General features: G+C 47.7%; 1 protein-coding gene across 1 annotated transcript; it reads right to left on the bottom strand.

The window, feature by feature from the left end:
- Positions 1-260: 260 nt before the first annotated feature.
- Positions 261-23750, bottom strand: LOC122373514 (flocculation protein FLO11-like; the record flags this gene model as incomplete). The annotated part of the gene is made up of 4 exons (XM_043351647.1): positions 261-2774; positions 21793-21886; positions 22693-22782; positions 23584-23750. Coding segments are annotated over 4 exons (1721 nt in total), but the record flags the coding sequence as incomplete, so codon positions are not given.
- Between the last annotated feature and the right edge of the window lie 403 nt (positions 23751-24153).

Below are 24153 nucleotides of genomic sequence, written 5' to 3'. Positions count from 1 at the left end.
ACTAAAATGGTTAATGGTTAGGTTACCATTATCAAAGCAGGAGCAGAGCCTCGGGTCCTGGTAGCACAGGAGGGATTCAGGCGTTTTTTTTTTTACCCGCCATCGACTGTAAGAATGGGACCTGTATTATATGATCCTGTGTATATTTACTTATCGCGTAACTCGTGAGTGATGGTTCGGGAGCTTTATCGCCATAAGGGGGATAAATAATACGGTTTTAAGAGGGGGTGCTGATGTGAAATAGCAAAAAAGGCACCAGCGATCTTAACGGAACCGATGTATTGCTAGCGTTCAGGGTGAAAACGTCAACAACGCTCATTTTTACCAACATGGCAATACAATAACACTCTTATCGCCACCGCCGTCTATAACACAGAGTTTGTGACGCCATGCTCAGTATCGTGATACTAAATCAGGGAGCACTTCTGACCATATCGCACCATCACCTTCCGGTGAGCACAGTTCGGCCCACCGCCACCCAGCCTCACGCTCTTACAGCTCTCGAACGCACACAAACACACAAACACTTCAATAAACATTCTCTGAGTACAACAATGTGCGCTACGCCTTCGTATGTAGGCATACATGTTTGCAGTAATACTTTGACACACACACACGGGATCTGAATGGGATCGTCCGTCCCCGGGCCGGCCGGGCGCATACAAATTATTGTTCCGGTTGACGAATCAGATCATCGTTCCAGTTGACGAGCATTCAGTGTCACTAGGGGTCACGTGCCAGCATTTTGACGTCCAGTTCGGCAGCACAGGTCTACAGTGGATATTTTAGTGATCTGGTATCACGAATCGACATTATTTGGTGACGCACGTCCACAGTGATTGGTAATCTGTGTAGTGAGACATGTCCACATGATTTGGAAAGCTTTGAACCGAGGGTATTACAAGCCCTGGGAGGTTTTGAAGAGCTCCATTGGCTGCAGCCACGGACGTAATTAATAAAAAAAAACGCTACAAATAAATGTTTATTTATACGCCCGTGTCTGCGGCCTACTGCTGGAATCCACCTGCTGATATACATTCGATGCTGTCGGAGTCTCGCTAAGTATCATATCACTGACTCTTCGGATGGTATGAGCTGGACAATGAATGTTTCTGATGCACATCGTGCTACACGATGACCAAGGATGTTACACAGCAAAGACAGCGAGCCACCGACAGGGACTCGCGGTAAGGTGTCCTGGACATAAGTTCATTATCGCTAAGACCCTCATGACTGGCATGCAATCGACTGTAGTCCGAGACTACTCGTTGTGGCCCCTGGCGAATATCCCTAAATAATTCTCGCTCACTGAAGTTTTTGCTTACGGCTACTGTCACAGTCATCACCTGCGTGATTCACAGTCACTGTCCCTTTGCCCCAGGGCTCCCAGCGCGGTCACTATCGCTATGAGGCGAGGTCCGACCAGCTCCCAGCAGTATCAGCCGGAGACGAACATGCCGAACAGCTGGTCGAATCCACGTCCATCGGCCGCTGTAGCGCTCTACACGTATCGAAACTCGTCAGAATCACTCGCGCTGCCTCCTCGAATGAGTACAGCTCAGGGAGGGGCGTTCGCTCCGACCCCGTCGTCCGCTCCCTCCTCCCGGCTGTGTCTGCTCTCTCCACTCTGTCCTCCCCGTCTGTCGACTTTGCCGCCTCGGGAGGGACACTCTCAGAGCCTCTGCGAATCGTCGGAGAGTCTGAAGAAGGTGACGCGTCCTCTGCCACAGGAGAACAGGGCGCAGTTCTGCTCTCCGATACGGGACTGTTTGTCTCTGTCGTTGGTGATAATGGCAATGCTGACGGAGGACACGATGTCGAGGTTTGCGATGTTGGGTTAACTGACGCTATAGCTGTTGACACTGAAGCTGAACAAGCTGGAACTGAACCTGTTGTAGCAGTAGATGTTGAAACTGAAGACACTGGAGTGCATGATACTAGAGAAGCAGGCGTCACAGCAGTAGACGAAGAAGAACCAGACGCTGAAACCGCAGACTTTGTTGCAGCTGATGCACAGGCAGAGGAAGCTACAGCGGGGGAGAGGGGCGGAGCTTGTGAAGGCGACGTCAAACTCATCCCGATGGCTGCCAACGGGTTCAGCGTTTGAGCGACAAGATGTGTTACAGTTGAGATCGCAGGCCCGGCGCCTGTCTTCCCTGCAGTCTGTCTAGAAGTCTGACGCGCAGTCTGACCGGAAGCCTTTCCTCCAGACTGACCAGAAGTTTGGGACGTCTCAGCGGTTCCCGACAGACCCGCAGAAGTCCTGGATTTGGTCGAGGACTGGTTGGAGGACGGCACACCCGACCCAGCGGAGATGCGGTTCGCTAAGATAACCACTGGATCGCCGGTCCGAGCCAGACCCGGGTTCAGCGTCAGCTCCACAGAGTGATCCCCTCCAGGAGTTCTAGACGAGAGTTCCTGAAGAGTTCCTGGAGGAATCATGGAAGCGGCCACGCAGGAGGCAAGATGCCCAACTGCGGAGGAAGTCGGGCGCTGATCCTGCGCCCGCTCTACTGATATGTCCGCTGGACCAACACTCTCCGCCACCGCTCCCTGACTTCCTCGCCTGATGCCGCGGTCGCCGTAGAAGCTACTTCCCTGGTTGTCAGACCGACTAGCAGAGTTGGTTTCGATTGTCAGCATTGCAGTGGTTGTCTCCACCGGCAGTTTCAGTTGGCTGACACTGGGTGTAGCTAGGCCAGCCACATGTTCGGCATCAAAGCTGACGCAACTCCGCTGAAGAGGAGGCCGCAGAGACACGGATGATGTGTCGCCTGCAAACAGAGGAGGTAAGTTAGAGAGAGAGAGAGAGAGAGAGAGAGAGAGAGAGAGAGAGAGAGAGAGAGCGAGCGATGATAATCACATTAACCCTTCTTCAACCCTCCTACATACGAGGGTTGAATCCTGAAACCCTCCTCGTACATCCTCCTGTGCGATTTGTCACTTGAAAATGACATCGCACACTTCAGAGGTTACGAATATAGTGTTAGATGGCTTTTAGTGCAAAGCCCGTCCGTCGTTTCCATACTCAGGATAACCAAATTCTTCTCCTCCACGCCGCAACCTTCGGTCCGGACTGGACAGGCAGCTTTATCTCATGCGGGCTGCTCCCTTGGAGCGGCGCCGCTGCTCGGGTGCCGTGAGTACTGGGGGGGGGGGGGGGGGGGGTGATCAGCCTGTTCATTCGGATAGGCTCAGCTTCGGCGACTCTCATAGGGTGTCTGCCCAGACCAATGTCTCCCCCCTAAATCCTATCATCCTTCCGGCTCTGACCGAAAGGGCCTAACCCAACAAAACAAATTAGTGCCAAAGCAATGGGCTGTTAGGGCCGCAGCTCCTTGCCGGCCGAGGGAAGTTGGATCCGCCAAATTTGGGCTACTCCAGCTGATAATAGGTATACCTACCCACTGTTCAGATATGCCCATGTATACTACCCACTGTCTCTGGAGAATTATTGGAAGAAGCCTATAACATATTGAATGCAGCTTGAGAGTGTACGAAGATTGCATATGTAATGTGTAGGTATTTTAACCCGCGCCCCGTTGAGGTCTGGCAGGTTCCACGTCCTGTTCGGGGGGGGGGGGGCAAAGGGCCCCCGTCGTATCTCCGGAACCAATAGCCGGATTGGAAACATTCAAACGGCATTCGAAAGAGCTCATCGGGATGCACAAGATAGGATATTGATGACCTTGATATTTGACCTATGACGACACAGAAAGGTCAAAAAAGGTCACATTGTACCTGTTTACAACGATTTTTTTTAACTTAAAAGTGACTCTACTCACGTAAAGGATCATATCCAGGCACGAAGAGGTTGATAAGCATCATAAATATTACGAGAAAATAAGCAATCAGGCGACATAACAAGAGCAACACAGTATCGCACATAAAATCATGTATATCATAAACGTTTCATGTTTCATGATTTTTCATGATTTTTCATGAAACATGAAACGTTTACGATATGCATGATTTTATTGCGATACTGTGTTGCTCTTGTTATGTCGTCTGATTGCTTATTTTCTCATAATATGTACTGTTGTGTATAACTTCACTGATGATGTCTTTGTTCAGAGACGAAACGTTTGGTATAGCTGAATTACTGAGAAAGCTGGTTGTCGCACATTGATTTCACAAACTATCAACTTTTATCGAAATTATTTCTACCTGGCTTCTATTTCCCAGTCTCTCAGCTCGTATTTGCCTGTATTTACAACTCCACAGGTATATACGACTTCTCAGGAATTATAACTGAACTAAGTAATACATCCCATGGAGTTTTATATAGTGGTATATCATCGTTGTTCAAAATTTTTATTTAAATATTAGTCATAGCTCCAATTCAATGTGCGCTAACCAGTGTTCTCTGTAATTCAGTCAGCGATTCTCGTGCTGTCTTCCAAAAGATATTTACAGTGAGGGTCGAACTAAAAAAAAAAACGAACTATAGTTGACCTCCCAGATCACATGCCCATGACCAAAAAGTCGAGAAAATCGATCGGAACCTGCTAGAAGTGAGAACCTCTTAAAATGGGATTGTTATGGGGTATTCTGGGTCCTGATTTCGACTTTCATTTGCGTTTTGAACAGCGATGATATATTCATGTATTTGGGGTGGTTCATGTCAGGTCAGGTCAGGGCAACCAGGGCCTCGTTTCATAAAGCGAGTCCGTAACTTACGCCAGTTTTTGGGCTTGCATTGCAAGCGCATGTGAAGCGATAAATTTATTTGCCCTCCTCTCTTCTGTTCTGGCTTGCAAGATAAATAAATTCAACGATTCAAGCTATCGTCGTCGGTTCACATGCACTTGCAATACAATACCAAAAACGCGGCGTAAGTTACGGACTCGCTTCATGAAACGAGGCCCAGAAGGCGTCCTGCCGCCTGTCCATGCTAGGTGTTAGCCACCACTCCTCTCATAGTAAAATGTTGCATAGATACCAAAACTACGTCTCAGATATTCGAAGGGGTGATAAATTATAAATCACCCAACAAAAACTACCCTAGCAACTTGTAAGACTAAAAAAATGAGCCAAGACAATCTAAGCCAAATGATTTTGACGGTTGACCTGACCCTCACGTGTCTTGACACCCACCATAACGCATGGGACCAACATCATTTCACATGCTGGCATGTTTCTACAAAACACGTGCCAACGCCTGGAAACGCAAACGTCTGGAAACGCACGGAAAATGCGCGCTGACATACGCCCAATCGCAATTCCAGCCTAGCATGCTCTCGAGAAACAGGTCACATGTCAGTGGTCATCGGGCTCAGGGTCATGAAATTTTCAGGTTCCAATGTGTAATATTAGTCAACTTCAGAGTACTGAAAGTTTGGTCGCAATCAGCCACTTTTAAAGCAAGCAATTTGCAAAGAAAAACAACGAGGAGGGGTTAAATCGCCCTATTAGTACGAGGGTTAAGGCTCTATTTTTGGCGGCTGTTTAACGGTCACGTCTGTGACGTCGAAATGTACCGTGCAGGGGTCTAAAAAATTGATCCTGTTCCGTCATCTCGGGCATTTTTTTACAACTAAGATGTCCAAAGCGATGGGGGAAATGTGATAAAAGGTTCGCGCTTCTATCTCTAAGGGCCGCCCCACACTGAACTTCGCATACGCGGGCTGCGAGTCTGCGGGTTTCGGGTATGCGGGTTCATGTTTTTAAAGTGTATTTCTACGGCGTTTTGAGGCTTACCATTTGTGTTTAATCCCTCATTTTTTTTTAAATCTCGTTTAATGTTAGATCGTTTTAGCCACTTATATTCCTCTACCAATGGTGTTCTTTGTGTGTGTGGTAATGTATGACGGAACGCCTGAATAGCCACCATGTGGAAGGTTTTTAAATACACTGATACTGATACTGATACTGATTCATTCATGAAGTGAGACACCATTATTCTATACTCAACCCATGAATGCTGTGAAGTCAATACACATTCAGCAAATTACGTATTGTCTCAATAACAGCACAAGAAGCAATAACTGACACCAACAAAACACCTCAAAACTCGCGGCCCTCGCAGCGAGGAAAACCTAAAGTTGACTCAAAGTCAACTTTTGGAATGCGAGGCGGGATAGCTCGCAAGTCAAAAACTTGCGGACTCGCTTTTTAGATGGGATTGTCGGTCACTTAACGGAGAGTGTATTCTTTAACTTTGAAGAAACCCAAAAGCCACAAACTCGTGACCCGCATGCGAGGTCCAGTATTGACACCTCTCCCTACTTGGCCCACGACAGTTAAATACCGGCCGAGATATAAGCGGAACGTATTGAGCCCAAAACTTTGATTTCTACGCTGTGTGGATCATTATTTACCAGTTCGAAGTTTCAGCGCAGTCGTCTTAGTTATTGACGAGTTACTTGACTGCGCGCTGACTTTACACTCCTTCGTTTCGCATGTGGCACATGCAATTATGACCACCCATATATGTAGAGTGAGTGGCCCGATATTTATAGAAGGGATGAAACTACTCGAAAAAAAAATACCGCAAGTCAATCAGTCCAGTGGCTGCTGAGATGTACATTGTACAGGTCTCGCGGGTTTTAAGGGTAGGTTTTGCCTTTCCGGATATATCTTTTTCGTCTTCAGCTTTGTAGGCTTAAAGATGTGACCGATTTATTCGTATAGCTCCCTACCATGATCATGGAAAAAGGTTTGATCGTATGCCGGCTAGTTTCGGAGAAATTTACAGAAAACCTCAAAATCTGCCGTTTGGGGCATTCTGGCCGCGGCTTCCCTGCAGTCGCCTATGACTACAGTGGTGCCACCCAACGAGTAGGACGCTGAAACATAGAGGCATGAATGAATCCAGCGCGTGGTGAACGGTGGATAGAGACGGGACTCGGCAGAGGCTATCACTGCGGCCCGCCGCGCAGGGCGTCCTTGGACAGCGGCCGAGCCCTCGGGCGGTGAGGCCAGAGGTCACGAGAGCACGGCGCTATTTGGCGCACATGAAGGGGAGGCGCTCGCCTCAGCCTTGTAACTCAGCCGGTGTGGTGGGGGGGGGGGGGGACGGCAGGCGGGAGGGGCTAGAACAAACGGGATGGTGTTGTAGGTTTAAAATAGATTGAAAATGTCGTGTCATGGTCAACTTAAATTATATTTTACCTAATAAACATTTATTAACATTACGAAATTATGTTTAGGCCAGAATGGGCATTCGGCGTGTCAGGTCTCATTAACCCGGCGGCCGCTGGGCCTCCGCGCCACCCGCCGGCCGCTGGGGGGGGGGGGGGGCAACAGTTGCCCCCCTTTACTTCTGCGACGATATCGTCGCAACATGAAGAGATAGAGGAGAGCAACTTTGCACACATCTTCATGAATGCCTAGCCGAGGTTGTGTTCCAATTTGTTGTCAATCCCATGTGAAATGACACGCCAAGCTTTGCCAAGTTTCACGTTCGTAGCTCATCAGGTTTCGGAGATATTCCACAAAACGTAAAGGAGGGAGCAACTTTATGCCCCCCCCCCCCCCAGCGGCTCGTGGGTTAACCGCTCATTTCTAGACTTGTGATTAGAAACGTCCCAACATGTGAAATGATGTTTGGTCCCTTGTGGCTTTCTTGGCCGGTGCCTTCAGGGCTGTTTAACTACAAATTTGCCGATCTGCTGAGCGCATGGAGCCGATCTAGCCAGGTTAATAACCACTAGGGGTGACATTGCGGCACAGTCAATCTTTAAGGTTTCCGCGCCCCTATAGAATATCCGCAGTTTAGCTGCCGGTTTCTGGTCACATGGCCTTAAGGCGAGGTCATTAGCGATAGAAATGGAAACACATTAAACAGGCTAGCTGTGAGAAGGATTAAGGTTCATTTTAATTTTGTGTATTGTCGCATGAATACATATACCAACCGTTTTCTAAGAAGGCTAATTTATCCCACTTCCTCTCCCTCGCTCTCTCGCTCTCTCGCTCTCTCGCTCTCTCGCTCTCTCGCTCTCTCGCTTTCTCGCTCTCTCGCTCTCTCGCTCTCTCGCTCTCTCGCTCTCGCTCTCTCTCTCTCTCTCTCTCTCTCTCTCTCTCTCTCTCTCTCTCTCTCTCTCTCTCTCTCTCTCTCTCTCTCTCTCATACCGAAAGCACCATAAAAGCTCACAACAAAAACTTCTAGGCAGGTGTCGATCCTTCCGACTTTTGGGGTCATTAACCTGACTTGGAAGGTCAACTTATGACCTATGGTTAACGATTGACGTATGATCTAAAAATAGGGTATCATCGGCTTCCTCTCGTCACGTGCAACATGTTCCTTCTTTTCATGAAGCTCTAGTTTGATCAGAAGCCGATCAACTGTGAGGTCTGATCCACCCGGCCCATACGTTAGCGCCTGCGAAAACACCGATATGGGTGCGAGTTATGGAATATTCCATTTTATTTTTACTTTTGTAGCGGCTCACATTAACCCGGTTTACATAGCATATTTGACGAGGCTCTAGCTCGTTAATTTGGCGATAATTTCGTTGAAGTGGTCTTCAAATATTTAGAGGGGATCATTTTGTAAATTGTTAAGCACCATTGGCATCTTTTGCAACATCACGGACGGAGATATAAGCTTGCAACAAACCCTATGTAAACCGGGTTATTGATTTTGTTCTAAAAATAACGAAAGAAAACAACAGATTACAGTAATGTGCTGACTCAAATTTTTACGCCTAGTTTTTCCTTTTGAAAGTGATGTAATTTCATTCACACAACATAACTATTTCTTGGTCAGTTTTGTGACACAGTTTTGAAAATATAGTGCAGCAGAAAACAAAACGGTGTCAAACGACCTCCAGTCTCAGCATGTCACGGTTAAATGACAGAACTGTTCCCATGGAATAGGCAATAGCATTACAGTCGTCTCCCGGCCTCCATGGTAAGCGGCTAAAACCTCTGACGACTATGGATCGGCACGCTGTCGGCTCACCCCGCCCGCTGGCTACTGGTGGCCTTGACCGTTCAATGCCGATTGGTCAACGGCCGAGGTCGTGCGCTGGTCAGCACGCAAAGAGGACGGGACGCGGTACTGCACATTGTGAGTGACCTCTGACCTTTCCCCGTCCCCTGACCGTATGCCGTGTCGCCGGCCCAGACGATAGAAACCGGTTCTAGCCTCAACGCAGGCTGCCACTCTAACCCTCCCCTCCCCACTTTACTATGTGTCGTAGTACACACTCGCGAGTAACTGGGCGGAGCAAATGGTCACCGATACAGAGGCGGAACTGGTTGCCCTCCCGCTCGCCGAGCCACCTACCGCTAAAACCCGCGAGACCTGTACATACGTGGTACACTCCAGAAGTTTTGAGACTTTTCAGTAGAGACAGTTGTCTGTTTCAGAGAAGCATGAAACTTGTATGACTCTCGAAATGGAACTTCCCGAGTCCAATGCACCTGCTTTAGCGCTCCTGTCACTGCCTGAAGGCCTGCTGATAGGCCTTCAAAGTGAAGGTGCCCAGGGCCTCTGTCACAGCCTCACTCATCTCCTCCACATCCTCCGAAAGACGGCCCCTGAGCTTCCCTGTCAGTCTGGGGAACATCCAGAAGCCAGGGGGCCAGATCAGGACTGTGGGAAGGGATACGGACGGTTTTGACGCACATCTGTGTCAGATAGTTCGTCTCCATGGTGGACTTGTGGGTGTGTGCGCTGTCCTGGTGCAGGAGCCCCTGGCCAGGGTTGAAGAGTTCCGACCTTTTGCGGCGAAATCTCTTTCTCAACTCCCTCAGAACCTTCACGAATCATTCCTTGTTGACAATCTGGCCGTGTAGGGGACCCAGGTTATGAAGTTTTTGCCTTTTTGTTCTAAGTAAGGGATTAATTTGAGCTTCCCAGGGGACCTGCGCTGTCTGTCTTTATTGGGTCTGAAGGAGTCAGTGTGTTTTCATTGGACCTTTTGTCTCTTGGTCTCATGATGGTAAAAATACATCCAGCTTTCGTCTCAAGTCACTTGAGAGCCAATTTGCTATGTTTCTCGGGCATTTTTGCCAAGCTACTCCCAAAATTTTATTGCACAGCGACCCTCCAAGTTGTCTTCACATGAACAACCTGACTGTGCTCTACACTGGTCACTGTGGCAAGCCGCGTGCGACTTGCCATGTTCAGGGTGACGCCGTTGCCGTCTTTTGCAACGTAGAAAAAACAAAATTACGCAAGTACGTTTACAACAACTGTGGTAAGGACTTGTGAGAACAACAAGTATCTAGCACTGTTCATATGGATTTTACGAGCCAGTCTCAAAACTTCTGGAGTGGACGACGTACATAGACATATCAAAAACGTTATGTGGGCGGAACGACTTTGACATTCCCGACTTTGCACGTGGCACGTGCCGTGTTGGTCACGAATATGCATCGAAAGTAGCCGAGTTCGTGGTTAAAAGAATAGATCCATAGGTATATCTGTTGTAGAAGGTCGCTACCCGATCGGTGAAGCGGTTTCGGTGATATAAGGGTGTGAAAAGCGTGACGGGGCCGGGCCGGGCCAGGACAGGCCGCTCATATTAAGATTTTTTCTCGTTAAACCACAGATGAACTTAACCACTCTCTCACTTCGCTGCGCTTTGTTCGGTCGTTGACTACACAATAGTGTAACTCTTTATCACACATGACTATTGTATTTTATAAATACAATCTTGGCATATTTACGTGAACAACCTGTATAGCAATGAGCTGTAACTATAAGTTATATAAGCAAGAACTTTACTTATTATATGTTCACCAAATATAAGTATGAGACAACAGCAACAGTAAGTCAGATATGGGACGAGTGAAACAGAGCACAACACATGTGTATAGACACAGGTAACATGAATAGCTCAGGATAATATGCTATAGATAATCGCACATCATGCCTTTTGTCCGCGGAAAAGCCCCGAGTTGTACCGTCGTACAACGTCATGTGAATAAGCAAGAGCTTCACACTCTAAGACCCAGTATTACAGCGTTAGTGTTCGAGTAAATGTTGTGACACCGGCTCGGTACACGTGTCACCGGGGTATCTACACCACTGTGATGTTCTCCTCAGTGTGTAGATTAGTACGTGGGTCTGATCTTCATATCGGTCTTCTTCAGTGACTGCCCTCCCCTCCACTTCCCCCACCATATTCCAGTGTGGTCCCCATCACCGCCGTCCCGGTACCGTCCGTTCAGGCTGCTGGCCCCGCACCCCCAGTCGTGCCACCAGGCCCCCTGATGGAGCTGTGCACAGTGAACGTCAGACCAGCCGTCCTGGTCACGGTCACGGGTAGAGAACTTCTCATTGACGCTGAACTTCAGACTATCCCCGGCAGTTCCCGAGTAGTTGGATGCGCTCAGTCTGTAGCCATCCAGCTCAGACGAGATACGGAACCCTTGGTATATAGCGTATCTGCGACTGCCGTCAAACGCCTCAAGATCAATACGAAGCTCGTACCGTCGGCCTGATGACGTCAGCTGAAACAGGTGTTTCAAACCCCACCAGAATTCTTTGGTAACATAACCAAAACCCTCCTTATACTCTTTCCATCCGAGGTAGAAGTCCTGGTGGGGTTTGATGTCATCTCGTCGTTGGATCACCGTCCAGTTCCCTCCGGCAGTATCCATGTCACAGTAGGCCTCGACGGGTGGTTGTGTGTTGTTACCACTGGGCCGAAGCAGGTAGACACCAGACGGGGAGCCGACAGACAGGTCACTGCAATCGTTCAGCTGGGTGTTGAGCTCGCTCAGTTGAGAATGCTGACTGTCGAGCATTGTAGCCAGTTGGGACGTCTGCGTGGGTTGATCGCCTTGCTGTGTGACGAGGGTATCCAGTTGCGCCGTGACGTTGTTCACTGTGGCTGCGGTCTCCTCTTGTTGGGATTTTTGCTCGTTGAGCTGGTTGTTGAGCTCGCTCAGTTGAGATTGCTGGCTGTCGAGCGTTGTAGCCAGTTGAGACGTCTGGTTGAGTTGATCTCCTTGCTGTGTAACGATGATATCCAGTTGCGCTGTGACGTTATTCACTGTGGCTGCAGTCTCCTCTTGTTGTGATTTTTGCTCGTTCAGCTGGGTGTTGAGCTTGCTCATTAGAAACTGCTGGCTGTCGAGCCTTGCATTCAGTTGCGCTGTAAGGTTGTTCAGTTGAGAATGCTGACTGTCTAGTTGACTGGACAGCTCTTCCATCTGCTCACCCAGTCGGTTCGTCAACACGTGGGCGGTCAGCGCACTCACCCTGGAGTCGAGCAGAGCCACTCTGTTGTCCAGCGACTCTACTCGAGACCCGAGCTTGCTGACGACGGGCTGTAGCTCTCGATGAACTGCTCTTGCGATGTAGCCGTACACCTCGTCGGCAGTGGGCAGGGCGGCCGGCTGCTGCTGCTGTGCCGCGGACCGCCCGGCCAGGGCGGTCCAGACGACAAGTATCACACCGATCACCGTGTGCACTGCCATGCTGGATTGGCAGGAGGTGCCGGCGGCGTAGGCTGCCGCCCTCGGACTGACGGCTCGGAGCTGGCAGGGCGTCTGCAGAGCTCGGTGCGGCTGACCTCTGTCAGAGGCGTCACATCCCGTCAGGCGGCCCGGTCCCGTGACCGACAGACTCAGCGACAAACATTTACAGTGGACCCTGACCAGTGACCACTCTGTTGCAAGGATCGACTTGCTCATGGTTATTACAATGCACATTCGGCAGCCCTCGGCTCTAATAAACAATGGCTTTTGAAGCTGCTATGGGCATTGGGCAATGGCCTACATTGCCCTGCGGCTGCATTCCTACAAAGGTCATACGTAGGCATACAAGAGTACGTGTATGAAGAGGCTCATTCTTTGGGATATGCAAGTTGAAATTCAGAAATGGCTTGTAATGGATGTCCTTGGATAATAAATACAGTAAATGCATACAAGTCAAAAAGTTGATATTGCTTTGTTTTTTTTTTCAAAACGTCGACACATTTATTGGATCACATACAATACGGTACATAATGAGTATATGAGAGCGAATCGCCGGCCGGCCACACGAGCAAACAGCGCAACGGAATCGGGCCGCGCCGGCGCAGTAGGGCATTACAAATGAAGAGCGCTGCGCCCGGCGGCGGGCCGGCCCCGGCCGAGTCTGGGGATGAACTCAGACGGTGGTCGGCCCGGCGTCCCGCCCAGCACCGTTCACTGATCAGTAGGGCTGACCGAGATTACTTCGAATCGGACGAATTTCATAGTTCGGCTTCGGCTCACTCTTTTTCCTATGTAAAATTTAATTTTAGATAGGGTCTTACATGAGACAAAAATTGATCAGGATACATCTTCCGTAGTAAAAATGCAGTTTTATGGGAACTGTTTCCAGATGTTAGTGGTATATTTGCAACATCAGTTCCGTACCTCCTCTTTCTTATCGATGAATGGTCTTTTGCTTCGAAACCTCATCATACGGCGTACGAGTCCAAAGCATCAGGTTGGATGGAATACCGGCGGCTGCAAAAACGGCTACGAAACAGGTGAAGACTGCTCTTCAGAGCAATTTAAACTCTTCCAGAATTTCTGAATCTTGCCAGAGGCATTGGCGACTAAAGCATCTCCCTCCGCAGAAACAATACAACGGCACTGATTGGTTGTTCACACATATCGTTACAGGTACAGATAAACGATATCAATTTGTTGGATGCAAGCTTATAACTATGCCCTTGAATAATTTTTCCTACTAGTGTCATGTAGTGAAAAGGCACATGTCAATGCTGGTGTTAAGGTTAGTACCCAAATCTGTTGAAATAACAATCCAAATATACAATTGACTTTTCAGCTGATACAAATCATTCAAATCAATTTTATTCAAATTTGTTTGCAATAGACTACCAACGTCACGTCCAACAATCACCATCGAAGTGCACTGAAGGAATATAGCTGAACAATTAAACATTAAACATATCAATAGGATCAGTAGGTTTAGCGATTTGGTGGTTTCCATTCATCCGAGTCCAGTGATAGAGTGCGGCGATTTCTGATGCCTTTTTATACCTATTCCATCAGGGCTCATAATTCAAGCAGATAGCCCAAAGCTAAACGTAGATGGATGCTTAGGTCAAACGAACCATCAGGAAGGCATCTGGCGGCAAGATAAGGGATTTGGTCGGAAATGGTAGAAAGTTTAACCAGAATGAAGTAGCTACCAGCCGTAAGGGCTGTGTTGCAAAGAGGAATTTTGATTCAGGAACAGCTGATGATCGAAAAAGAAAGAGCGAGAAAGAAGATCGGTGTGAGAGAGACCGTGAAGGAGCTGGTTCCGCTTATCCTGGCGCAGTGACTGAAATCCAATGCAAGATTCAGTCCTCCAGTCCAGTGATCATCTAGGAGAAGAGTCTCACGGTAGAAGTGGAGAAGCTTGGGAGAAGAGTCGAAGAAGTTGCGCTTGGAAGGGCAAAACAAACTGAGAGGAAAAGGTTATGCAAATGCTGAACAAACTGCGTAATATCACCACCTGTCCTCATTCCATCCTGTTTTGTGATGAGCCAAATAAAGAGTGTATCAAATGAGTCCCCTCCACTTGGACTAGTGTCTGTTGGTCTAGTATCGTTTGGGCTAGTTCATTTGGTCTAGTGCTTTATTTGGTCTAGTGCCACTTGAGCTAGCTTCATTTGAGCTAGTGTCATATTTGGTCTAGTTCATTTGTGCTAGTTCCCGAAATTTATTTGAAATATATAGTTCCCTGAGATGCTCGTTGTCGTATACATTTCGATCGTTCGATTATGTATAACACACTTCAGATTTCAGATGTTCGGATGTTGGTGTACTTAGTTCAGATGCCCTTTTGCCGGAACAAACATATATAGAGTTTCTTCAAACCTTAAAGGCAACCCGCCCAAATCTTGATGTTTCGGATTTAAACGTTCAGTGTGATAGCATATCCCACGCCACGAAGGAATTCCGCCCGCTCTATGGTGCCTTCCGCTAGTCTGGTTATAAGTGTTGTCAGGCGTTTATTCATATTTTTAACAGTTTTCTTGGATTTTTGAACGTCATGACCCGCCTTAAACCTGAAAAGATCGTTAACTTGTAAATTTTCTTCACGCTGGAGCGCTGCGAAGCAACGGAAGATGGAGGGATGGGGGGAATCCAGCATGGCCTGTATCCCCCGATGCCATCCCTCAAGCTTGTTGGTTGTTCGGGGTATGCCAGATATGGTCCTTTCCTTAACATTCCACATTTCTTTTGGAATTTGGGGGTTTCGGCGAACCCCTCTGCGCCCTTGCCTTCCTATATATGTGTCCTCAAAGTAATCATAAAGGTCTGTTAATCCCTCGATGGCAATTTGCTCGACATATTCTTGAAGTTGTTCAAAAGCTTCGTTCACATTTTCAACGTCAAGGAAGGCAAGAGCGCAGAGGGATTTCACCGCTTCTCGAACTTCCGGTTGATTAATGTAATTTTCCGTTAGGCCAGCTCCCTGAACTTTCCGCCAAACCGCTTGAGTTAAATGAAAGAAACAGCCTGCTACACTCACTTGAGGAAATTCAGTTAACAAAGCGCGCTTAGCAAACTCAAAGTCCATGATGCAAAGATGAGGCGCAAGATTTGGGCGAGCATCCTTTAAAATTTGGAAAAGCTTTATATATGTTTGAGTAGTTTTGTTGGGCAAAAGGGCATAAATGCAAGGAAAGACGTGTCCATTTGGCCCGCCAATGATAACATGTATGGTATATAACTGAAGAAATAAAGTAGGTGCCACTTTGAATGTTCCGTCCATCATCCAAATGTTATTTTTGCTTAATTCGTCTAGCATGACTTCGGAAGAAAAGACTATCAGTCTGTCGTTTCCATCATCTTCATTGTCATACAGCAGGAAACGATGCTCTTCTTCTCCCCGTTTTGTCGTTTTGTACTTCTCTGGAATTATAATGCCTGACCTGTTGAGTGGCGCTACTTCATGTCCGATTTCTGAATGTTTTCGTTTTCTTTGGATACGTTGCGAAATTGCCTTTCTAGTTGGAGCTTCTGTTGTGGCTTCTCTACTCAAATTCATATCACTTATAATTCTTCTTGGACGCAAATTTGACGTTTCTGCCTGTTCCATGGCTTTGTCCAATGCCGAAACAACTTCAACTCTTGCCGGAACTTGGGGGTGGTTGTGAATTTGCCTAGTAACAACTTGTCTTTCGGTATGATATCGTAATGATGTTGAAACAGATCCTTTACATCCTTTGTTTTCGCATCGCCAATTTTGAGTGGTAATATTTGAAGTATTCTTTCGGTAGACAAAACCTTCGAAGCTTAATTTGTCCCCACCCCTTGATGACTTAAAAATTTCCATAGCTACAGCCGATAACCCGTAATTTGCGTCTATCACACAACAAATTTACCTCGCTTCAGTCGAAATAGAAAAGGAATGAAAGCTAAAAAAATAAAATAACCGCAAAATCTTTTCCTCGTGAGTCTAATTATTGTGCCAAGCATGATAATACACCTCCATCATGGAAATGAGTCTGCTGAAAGCTAGACGAAATTACGGCACTAGACCAAAGGCACTAGCTCAAATGAATGGCACTTTGGCACTAGCTCAAACGAAACTAGCCAAACTGGCGCTAGACCAGCTGAAGCACTAGACCAATTGCACTAGCTCAAAAGGCACTAGACCAAATGATGCTAGACGAAGAGAGTGGCACCCGTATCAAATACTTAAGGTGATATGAGTTTTTCGTCAATAACTCCCGATCAAATTGAGTTAGCGAGTCGCAAAAGTCACGAATGGACTCAGGAAGACCTGCCGAATCGAATGATATGCAGCATAACCTCTTTTGATCAAGGTCGTGACCTAAGGGGACCTGACCTGACCTTGACCCGAGGTCAACACCCTAACTTGCTCTCACCCGAACAAAAAGTATACCATTCGACGCGCCTGATATAGCAAAACACGATGCTGACAAAATCGTGGATCTGCGACCATTTTGAGCGAAGTTATTCACCAAAAACCGAACCGGTCTTGCGCCTCTTGACCTGACCTCAGAGGTCACCAGTTAATCTCAGGCCTTAAAATCGGGTACCAATCGCTGCGTCTTGTAACGGCGCACACGCTCGTTCTTTCCCCAAGACTCTAGCTCAATTAGGGGCGAAACGGCGATGGGGGTCGTACCAACCTCTCATTCTAGGCCGGGGCGCATATAGAAAACCAATAGGTCCGGCGAGGGTTAAATACAAATGTGCAAATTTACTACGAAAGGAGTGTTTTTATCAAAAAATTGCAAGAAGACATCCCACCTTAAAATTCAATTTTACATCGGAAAAAAGGTGAGCCGAACTGAAATTGCAAATTCGAAAATCTCGGTCATCCCTACTGATCAGGTCACCGGTGACGCGGGACGGCGGCCCGCTCGCGCAACAGCATTACATACACACGGTCACATACAGCAATACATACACACGTTTTTTCATAAACAAACTATTCAACACAAAAAAAAAACGAAACAGAAAGAAAGAGGGACTCGTCTGGTCCGTCAGCAGCGGCGACGGCCGCGGCCGTCGCGACGAGGAAGACCCCGGCGGCAGCGGCGGCGGCCGGACAGCACCAGCGCTCACCGACCGTTACCCGCCCCCGCACCGGCGGCGCCGGGGCACGCGGGCGCGCCTCCGCAGCCGACCCGCTCGTAGCATCGTGGACTGGTAACAGGGGATGGGACTGAATGATGAGGCTGGGGGAAGGATAAAGATGGTCGTAATATCTTTTTATTCGTGAATTGTCTAAGTTCTTAGTTTGATATTGTGATTGAAGAAATGCTAGTGTGTATTTGCCTAGTGCTTGGTAACTCTAATTGTGCATACACTAAATGCTTTACGTTTCCCCATTTCTTGTTGAACTTGTGTGTTGTGTTGGATAACCTAGCTGTGTATAATTCAATTTCGGCCTCCCATCGAAGTTTGTTTTTTAGAGAAGCTATCCTAGGGTTTGTCTCGTTATAACCTGCTTCGTATATTACCATTTTTGCTAGAGTTATGATTATTATTTCTATATCGCCAAGGTTTTCAAGGAAAAACCATGACGTGAGGTTTCCCAGATTCATTGCTAATGGCCTACCAAAAGTTGTTTTAATGGATGACACATACGACTGAATTATCGGGCATTGCCAGTACAGCCCTCTGCAAACTGCGTGGTAGGTATTCTTTCTTCGACAAAACCGAGAATAACGCGGATACTATGCTATCGGTCGCTCGGAAATCATAACAGCAAGATGCGCGAGACTCCGCACCTTAGATTGGCATTACCATCGCGTTCATTTTCCATCCAGTTTGGCAGCAAAACCCAAAAGTTTATATTTGCCCCCAAAACAAACTTTTGCATTTTGTTGCCACACAAAGTATATACTTTGTTTAGTGATATACCCAATCGAAGGAGTAGAGCATGGCGCCTCTATTTTCAGTGAGTTCCGACCGACTGACAACATAGTCTTTGAGTTATTACTGGTTTTGTCGAAAAAAGAATACCTACCACGCAGTCTGCTGAGGACTGTACATATGCAATATGGTTTCGCTTTCTTGTCTACAAAATGTTTATTTGTCATCGTCTTTAATAGATATTTAATAGATATTATTTTTAAATATCTATTTGTTGTTATAATACGATTTATTACCTTGTAGTGAAAGTTTTGCAGTTCACTACATTTTATTCTATTTCATGTTTAATTTCATTTAATTTAACATTTAATTGTCTGTTGATGCCAGCTCAGACCACTGATCCCAAACGTCATAAGTCAGAACTTCTGTAATGTTCTAGAATGTCGCGTCTTCAGTGTTAGGGATTTCTCGCAGGGAGGAGATAAAACTCTGAGGAAGCAGCAATTTGCATGGTCCTTTATCTCGTATCGGTTAGCTCGAGCTCAGTGGCGCGCGAACTTCTTCCAGACTGGGGGGGGGGGGGGGGGGGGGGGGCTGAACCATAATAGAGATCAACCTAGGGTACCCGAAATCTAGTTTTCTCACCGGTTTTAGGCCACTTATTTTTCAGACCTTGGCCTTTTCAACGAAAAAAAAGAAAGAAAATATTTGCAAAAAAAGTGAGATATTCCGTCTCAGCTGAGTGATGAAACTACCGTTTTGGCAACCTGGAATAAAGGTTTTAATCTGCCAAATGAGTTGCCGAGCCAGTGAAAGAGGTGGACATGTTTTCTTCCCTTTGTGACCCACAACCCCTAATTTGGGGAGGACAAGCTGCCCAACGGTTCCTAGCCTCATGAAAAGTTGTGGGGCACCGCCCCCACGGCCGCAGAGTTGTGGGGGCAAGCTTCCCCCACTGTCCCCTTCCCCGGGGCCGGTTCCCGCGCCTATGTACGAATCTATGAAATTATGTTTACGGAGCGAGCGAAGCGAGCGGAGATTTTCCTTAGATTAACGGAAATTTCTGAGTATGAGCGGCCGGCCGGCCGACCGGCCGGCCGGCCGTGCGGACGCTTTTGCGAGGCTTATATCTCAGCAACCACTTGACCGATTTACATGCGGTAATTTTTGTAGGGTAGCTTCATTACTTCTACCAAGTATTAGACTATTCCCGATGCATGTGGGTGACCCCTTATGCACGTGCCACGTACAAAACGAAGGGGTGTCAGTTTTGTAATTGTTGCAATATCTCGGTAACTACTTGGCCGATTGCGCTGAAAGTTGGCATGTAGGTAAGCACCCACTAGGCCATGCATATCCATGTGCCAGAGTTGGGGTGCTGCTGCACGTGCGCACGTGCAGGGGTCGATTCCAGATCTCGAGAACGGCTCGACCGATTGCGCTCAAATTTGGTACACGGTTAGGGAGCAGTTAGTAGGGTGCCGTGCACAAGTCAGTTGGGACCCATTTTGCACGTGCGCACGTGCAGGGTGCCGCTTCTAGATCTCGAGAACGGCTGTGCCGATTGTGCTCAAATTTGGCACATCGCTAGAGACCGGTTAGTAGGGTGCCGTGCACAAGTCAGTTGGAGGTACCCCCTCGAAAGTTCGCACGTGCAAGGCTCACCCTCTCGCTCGCTCCGTTAGTCGCCCCAAAAGGCGTTATACTGGTTCCTTAGATTAACGGAAATTTCTGAGTATGAGCGGCCGGCCGGCCGGCCGGCCGTGCGGATGCTTTTGCGAGGCTTATATCTCAGCAACCACTTGACCGATTTACATGCGGTAATTTTTGTAGGGTAGCTTCATTCCTTCTACCATGTATTGGACTATTCCTAATGCATGTGGGTGACCCCTTATGCACGTGCCACGTGCAAAACGAAGAGGTGTCAGTTTTGTAATTGTTGCAATATCTCGGTAACTACTTGGCCGATTGCGCTGAAGTTGGCATATAGGTAGGCACCCACTAGGCACTGCATATCCATGTGCCAGAGTTGGGGTGCTGCTGCACGTGCGCACGTGCAGGGGTCGTTTCCAGATCTCGAGAACGGCTCGACCGATTGCGCTCAAATTTGGTACACAGTTAGGGACCGGTTAGTAGGGGGCCGTGCACAAGTCAGTTAGGACCCATTTTGCACGTGCGCACGTGCAGGGTGCCGCTTCCAGATCTCGAGAACGGCTGGGCCGATTGTGCCCAAATTTGGCACATCGCTAGAGACCGGTTAGTAGGGTGCCGTGCACAAGTCAGCTGGAGGTACCCCTCGCAATTTCGCACGTGCAAGGCCCACCCTCTCGCTCGCTCCGTTAGTCGCCCCAAAAGGCGTCATACTGGTGGTAGATTTCCGATTTCGATTCCTCCCGCTGGGGGGGGGGGGGGGGGGGGGCTCAAATACATTACGAGCCCCCCAGCCGAAAAGTTGGAGGGGCTCAGCCCCCGCTCATCCCCCCCCCCCCCCGGTTCCCGCGCTACTGCTCGAGCTTGTTTCTTTATCTCGAATTTCGCATAGACCGAGGTCAGTTTATTCACGTGACCTCGCGTGGAGAATGATCAACGAAAAAGGATTGATGATGACATGATGGGTTATGAAATATTGAGAAAAAATATTTCATCAGCATCTCTGCTTCATCTCCAACATGTGTTTCCTCAACACCTGTCCATCTTTTTTTTCACAAGTCACTTTGACTTGTTGTATGCACGGCCACGTCACTCGATAACCGGCCGTTTCGGGTCCTCCACTAGGGGTATACGGCCCCCGGACTGTCCGTTTGAGTGGGTGGGTGGTCTGTCCCACCGGGACACTGGCGTCCCACCGGGTGGTCCCCGCCACTGCGACGCACCGTCGGTGGTCCGCCAGCCCAATGTCTCCCCATTCCCTCTTCCCTGAATGATCTGGAACCGAACGAGCCTGCCCACCAAACTAAGCAAGCACAGTTGTGACCGTGCTTACTTTGATATCAAGCCTGTGCTGACCTCTCGCAGCCTCAGTGTTGAACTATTTTCTCTCACAGCGGGGTGCAGATACACTGCAGGGAAGGGTGTTTGCTGGTTCAGACGGACAGGGGTCACCTTGGCGGCCCCGGCGGCAGCGGCCGGACGCTCTATCTGCACTGTTCCGGCCCCAGCCGGATTCTGGTGCAAGCCTGATGAGCTGCCTTTTCGTTTTCACTGTATTTGGTAACATCTGAATAGTTACTCACAAGCAAACCTATGTATGTATTAGCTAATAATATTTGTTCGGGGAGCGGATTATGACATTGTTTATGGTAGACTGAAAAAAACGTAAAAAACACGTTGCATTTAATAGCCGTTAACCAAACCTTAACTTTAGCCAGTGCTGCCCAATTGCATTGACGGCGCTTGGTAAGATTGAGGCCCTCGAATGGCTCGTATTGGGTACTGGTAAAGGCAGAATGACTGAACCCTCTGAGTGAGTAATCCTGAGCACATCTCCAGACGGACAACTCGACAGACGGACAAACAAACAAACGGACGAACGGACGGACGGACGTTTCTTACCCTCAGAAGAGTCGTGAAAGACAAAGTTTGCTGGCAGTGAGGGCGTCTTGACGAGCGCCGCCCGCCTTCTCTGGTTGTTGCACTGTTCCTCCACCTGTTCCACACAGAAAAGTCATAATCTTACACTCTGGTATAGTTTTACAAATACCGGCAAATAGATAGGTTATGATTTAACGTTATGACATAGTTCCACAAACAGGTAAACCAAACGTTCAGGTGAAGCCTCTTAAAATGTAGGCCGAGTATCTTCTTCGCGAAACCAAGTTGCAATAAGATGGTGCAACATGCAGGGGAGGCTTATCCCGAGCGCCCATAGCCCATGGGCAAGTTTGGTATGTAACAACTTGCCACAATAAGTTGCATGTATGTACAGTCTGTCTTAAAGTTAAAAGTACCGCGCAACAGTGCGGTGGATCAATCAAGCCTGACCGAGGAAAGGCCTGCTATAATTTGAAAGTCACCGAACCAATTGACCTGGGGAATGGACGAGGACGTCAATTGCTTCGGTGACTCAAATTTAGCAGGCCCTTCCTCGGTCAGGCTTGATGGATCCACCGTTACTTTGCGCGGTACTTTTAAGACAGACTGTACATATGTATGTATGTATGTATGTATGTATGTATGTATGTATGTATGTATGTATGTATGTATGTATTGACATAAAAAGCCTTCCACATTTGGCGTGGCGATTACGGCTTTGTGGTACTAACTGACCAGACACAATGCCTATTAGGTATGCAATTGCATTACATACACATTATATTTCGTTGCCGATTTTTTTCCTTGTGTGCGTACAGTGACATAGAGTGATCCCCTTTTGTTACATATAACCACCGAATACTCCAGGATTTTATGGAAAAAAGATGTTAGGTGTGGTTGGATAATGAATAAGCTCCTTACCAGCTTCTGAACCTGTTTGATATTGTCCAGCTGCTGCTCCCTCTCCATCTGTCGCTCCAGCTCCAGCTCCATATCCACGTCATCCTCCATCTGAGGTCAGGTCAGGTCAGAGGTCAGTTCAGAGGTCAGGTCAGAGGTCAGGTCAGGTCAGTTCAGGTCAAAGGTCAGGTCAGAGGTCAGGCCAGGTCAGAGATCACATCTACGGTAAGTCTACTGACTTATACGGCACACACTGCACAGGTAACAAACAGCATTGCGACAAAATTGATCGAAGTATAATGTTAAGCACTTAAAACCCGCGCCTGACGCCTGTAGCCTGTTTGCACTTTGTTGTAGTTTGTTTGTAGGGTGTTTGTGACAATGCAACAGCCCACATGTTTGTGACGCTCGCAGGTTTGTCCTTGAGTCATCAATCATTACCCATACTTATGGATTGTTGTGCTTTTGAGCACCTATGCGGGCTCAATTTCGCACGTTTGTAGCCTTCTGAAGGTTTGTCGTTTGACAGTTACAACCAATACAGTTGTGACTTCTGTTTGCGACTTTTTGCATATGTATAACCTGTTTGTGACAATCAACCTATATGCGATTCAATTGTCTGTCTGTGATCTATGTGTTACATCTCGCCTATTTGTGAGATGTAACACCTCATCTGTCTGTAACCTGTTTCTAAAACCTTATTTGGTTGTGCTCTGTTCGTGACACCTCACCTGTTTCTGACCTGTTTGTGAGTTGTGACATCTCATTTGTGTGTGACCTGTTTGTGGCACCTTACCTGTTTGTGTAGTGCTTATAATCTGTTTGTAACACTTCATCTGTTTGTGACCTGTTTGTGACACCTCACCTCTTTGTGACACCTCACATGTTTGTGACATGTTTGTAACACTTCACCTGTTTGTGGCTGTCCTCCAGATGTTTCATCAGCACCGCGACCACCACGTTCACGAGCACAAACTGAGCCATCAGCACGAACACGACGAAGAAGATGGGTGCTATCACGGGCGAGACGCAGCAGTTCTTGATGCAGTCCGCTGGTGACAGAGAGCGAGCCAGGGTCACTTAGAGAGTCGATGCGGGCTGCATAGTGATTTGATGAACACGGCGAAGAAACATGGTCGTGTCGACATATGTTTAGTAGATGGATATCATTTTAGGGAATTATGGTCTTAACTCTCTTGGATGACGGTATTTAACGCATTTAACGTATGATTGATGAAACCCTCATCTTCACCGACGATACATGCGTAACGCTTGTAAATGGACAAGCACATTATCTCTTATATCCTATCCGACTCACCCACCCTGTTTGTTTTTATCAACAACATCAATTAGAGATTGCGAAAAAATCGTCATCGTGAAATGTACAGAGACCCTGCAGCCTCCGATGAAATACATTTTGCTAAATGAATTCGTTTCTTGGGACTCCAATCATCAACTGCCACCACAATTCTTGTTCCGTAT

Source organism: Amphibalanus amphitrite, unplaced genomic scaffold, assembly GCF_019059575.1.
Source record: "Amphibalanus amphitrite isolate SeventyFive unplaced genomic scaffold, NRLGWU_Aamphi_draft 001508F_arrow, whole genome shotgun sequence".
NCBI lineage: Eukaryota > Metazoa > Arthropoda > Thecostraca > Balanomorpha > Balanidae > Amphibalanus > Amphibalanus amphitrite.
Note: the sequence above shows the minus strand (reverse complement) of the source record. Positions and strands in the feature narration are given on the sequence as shown.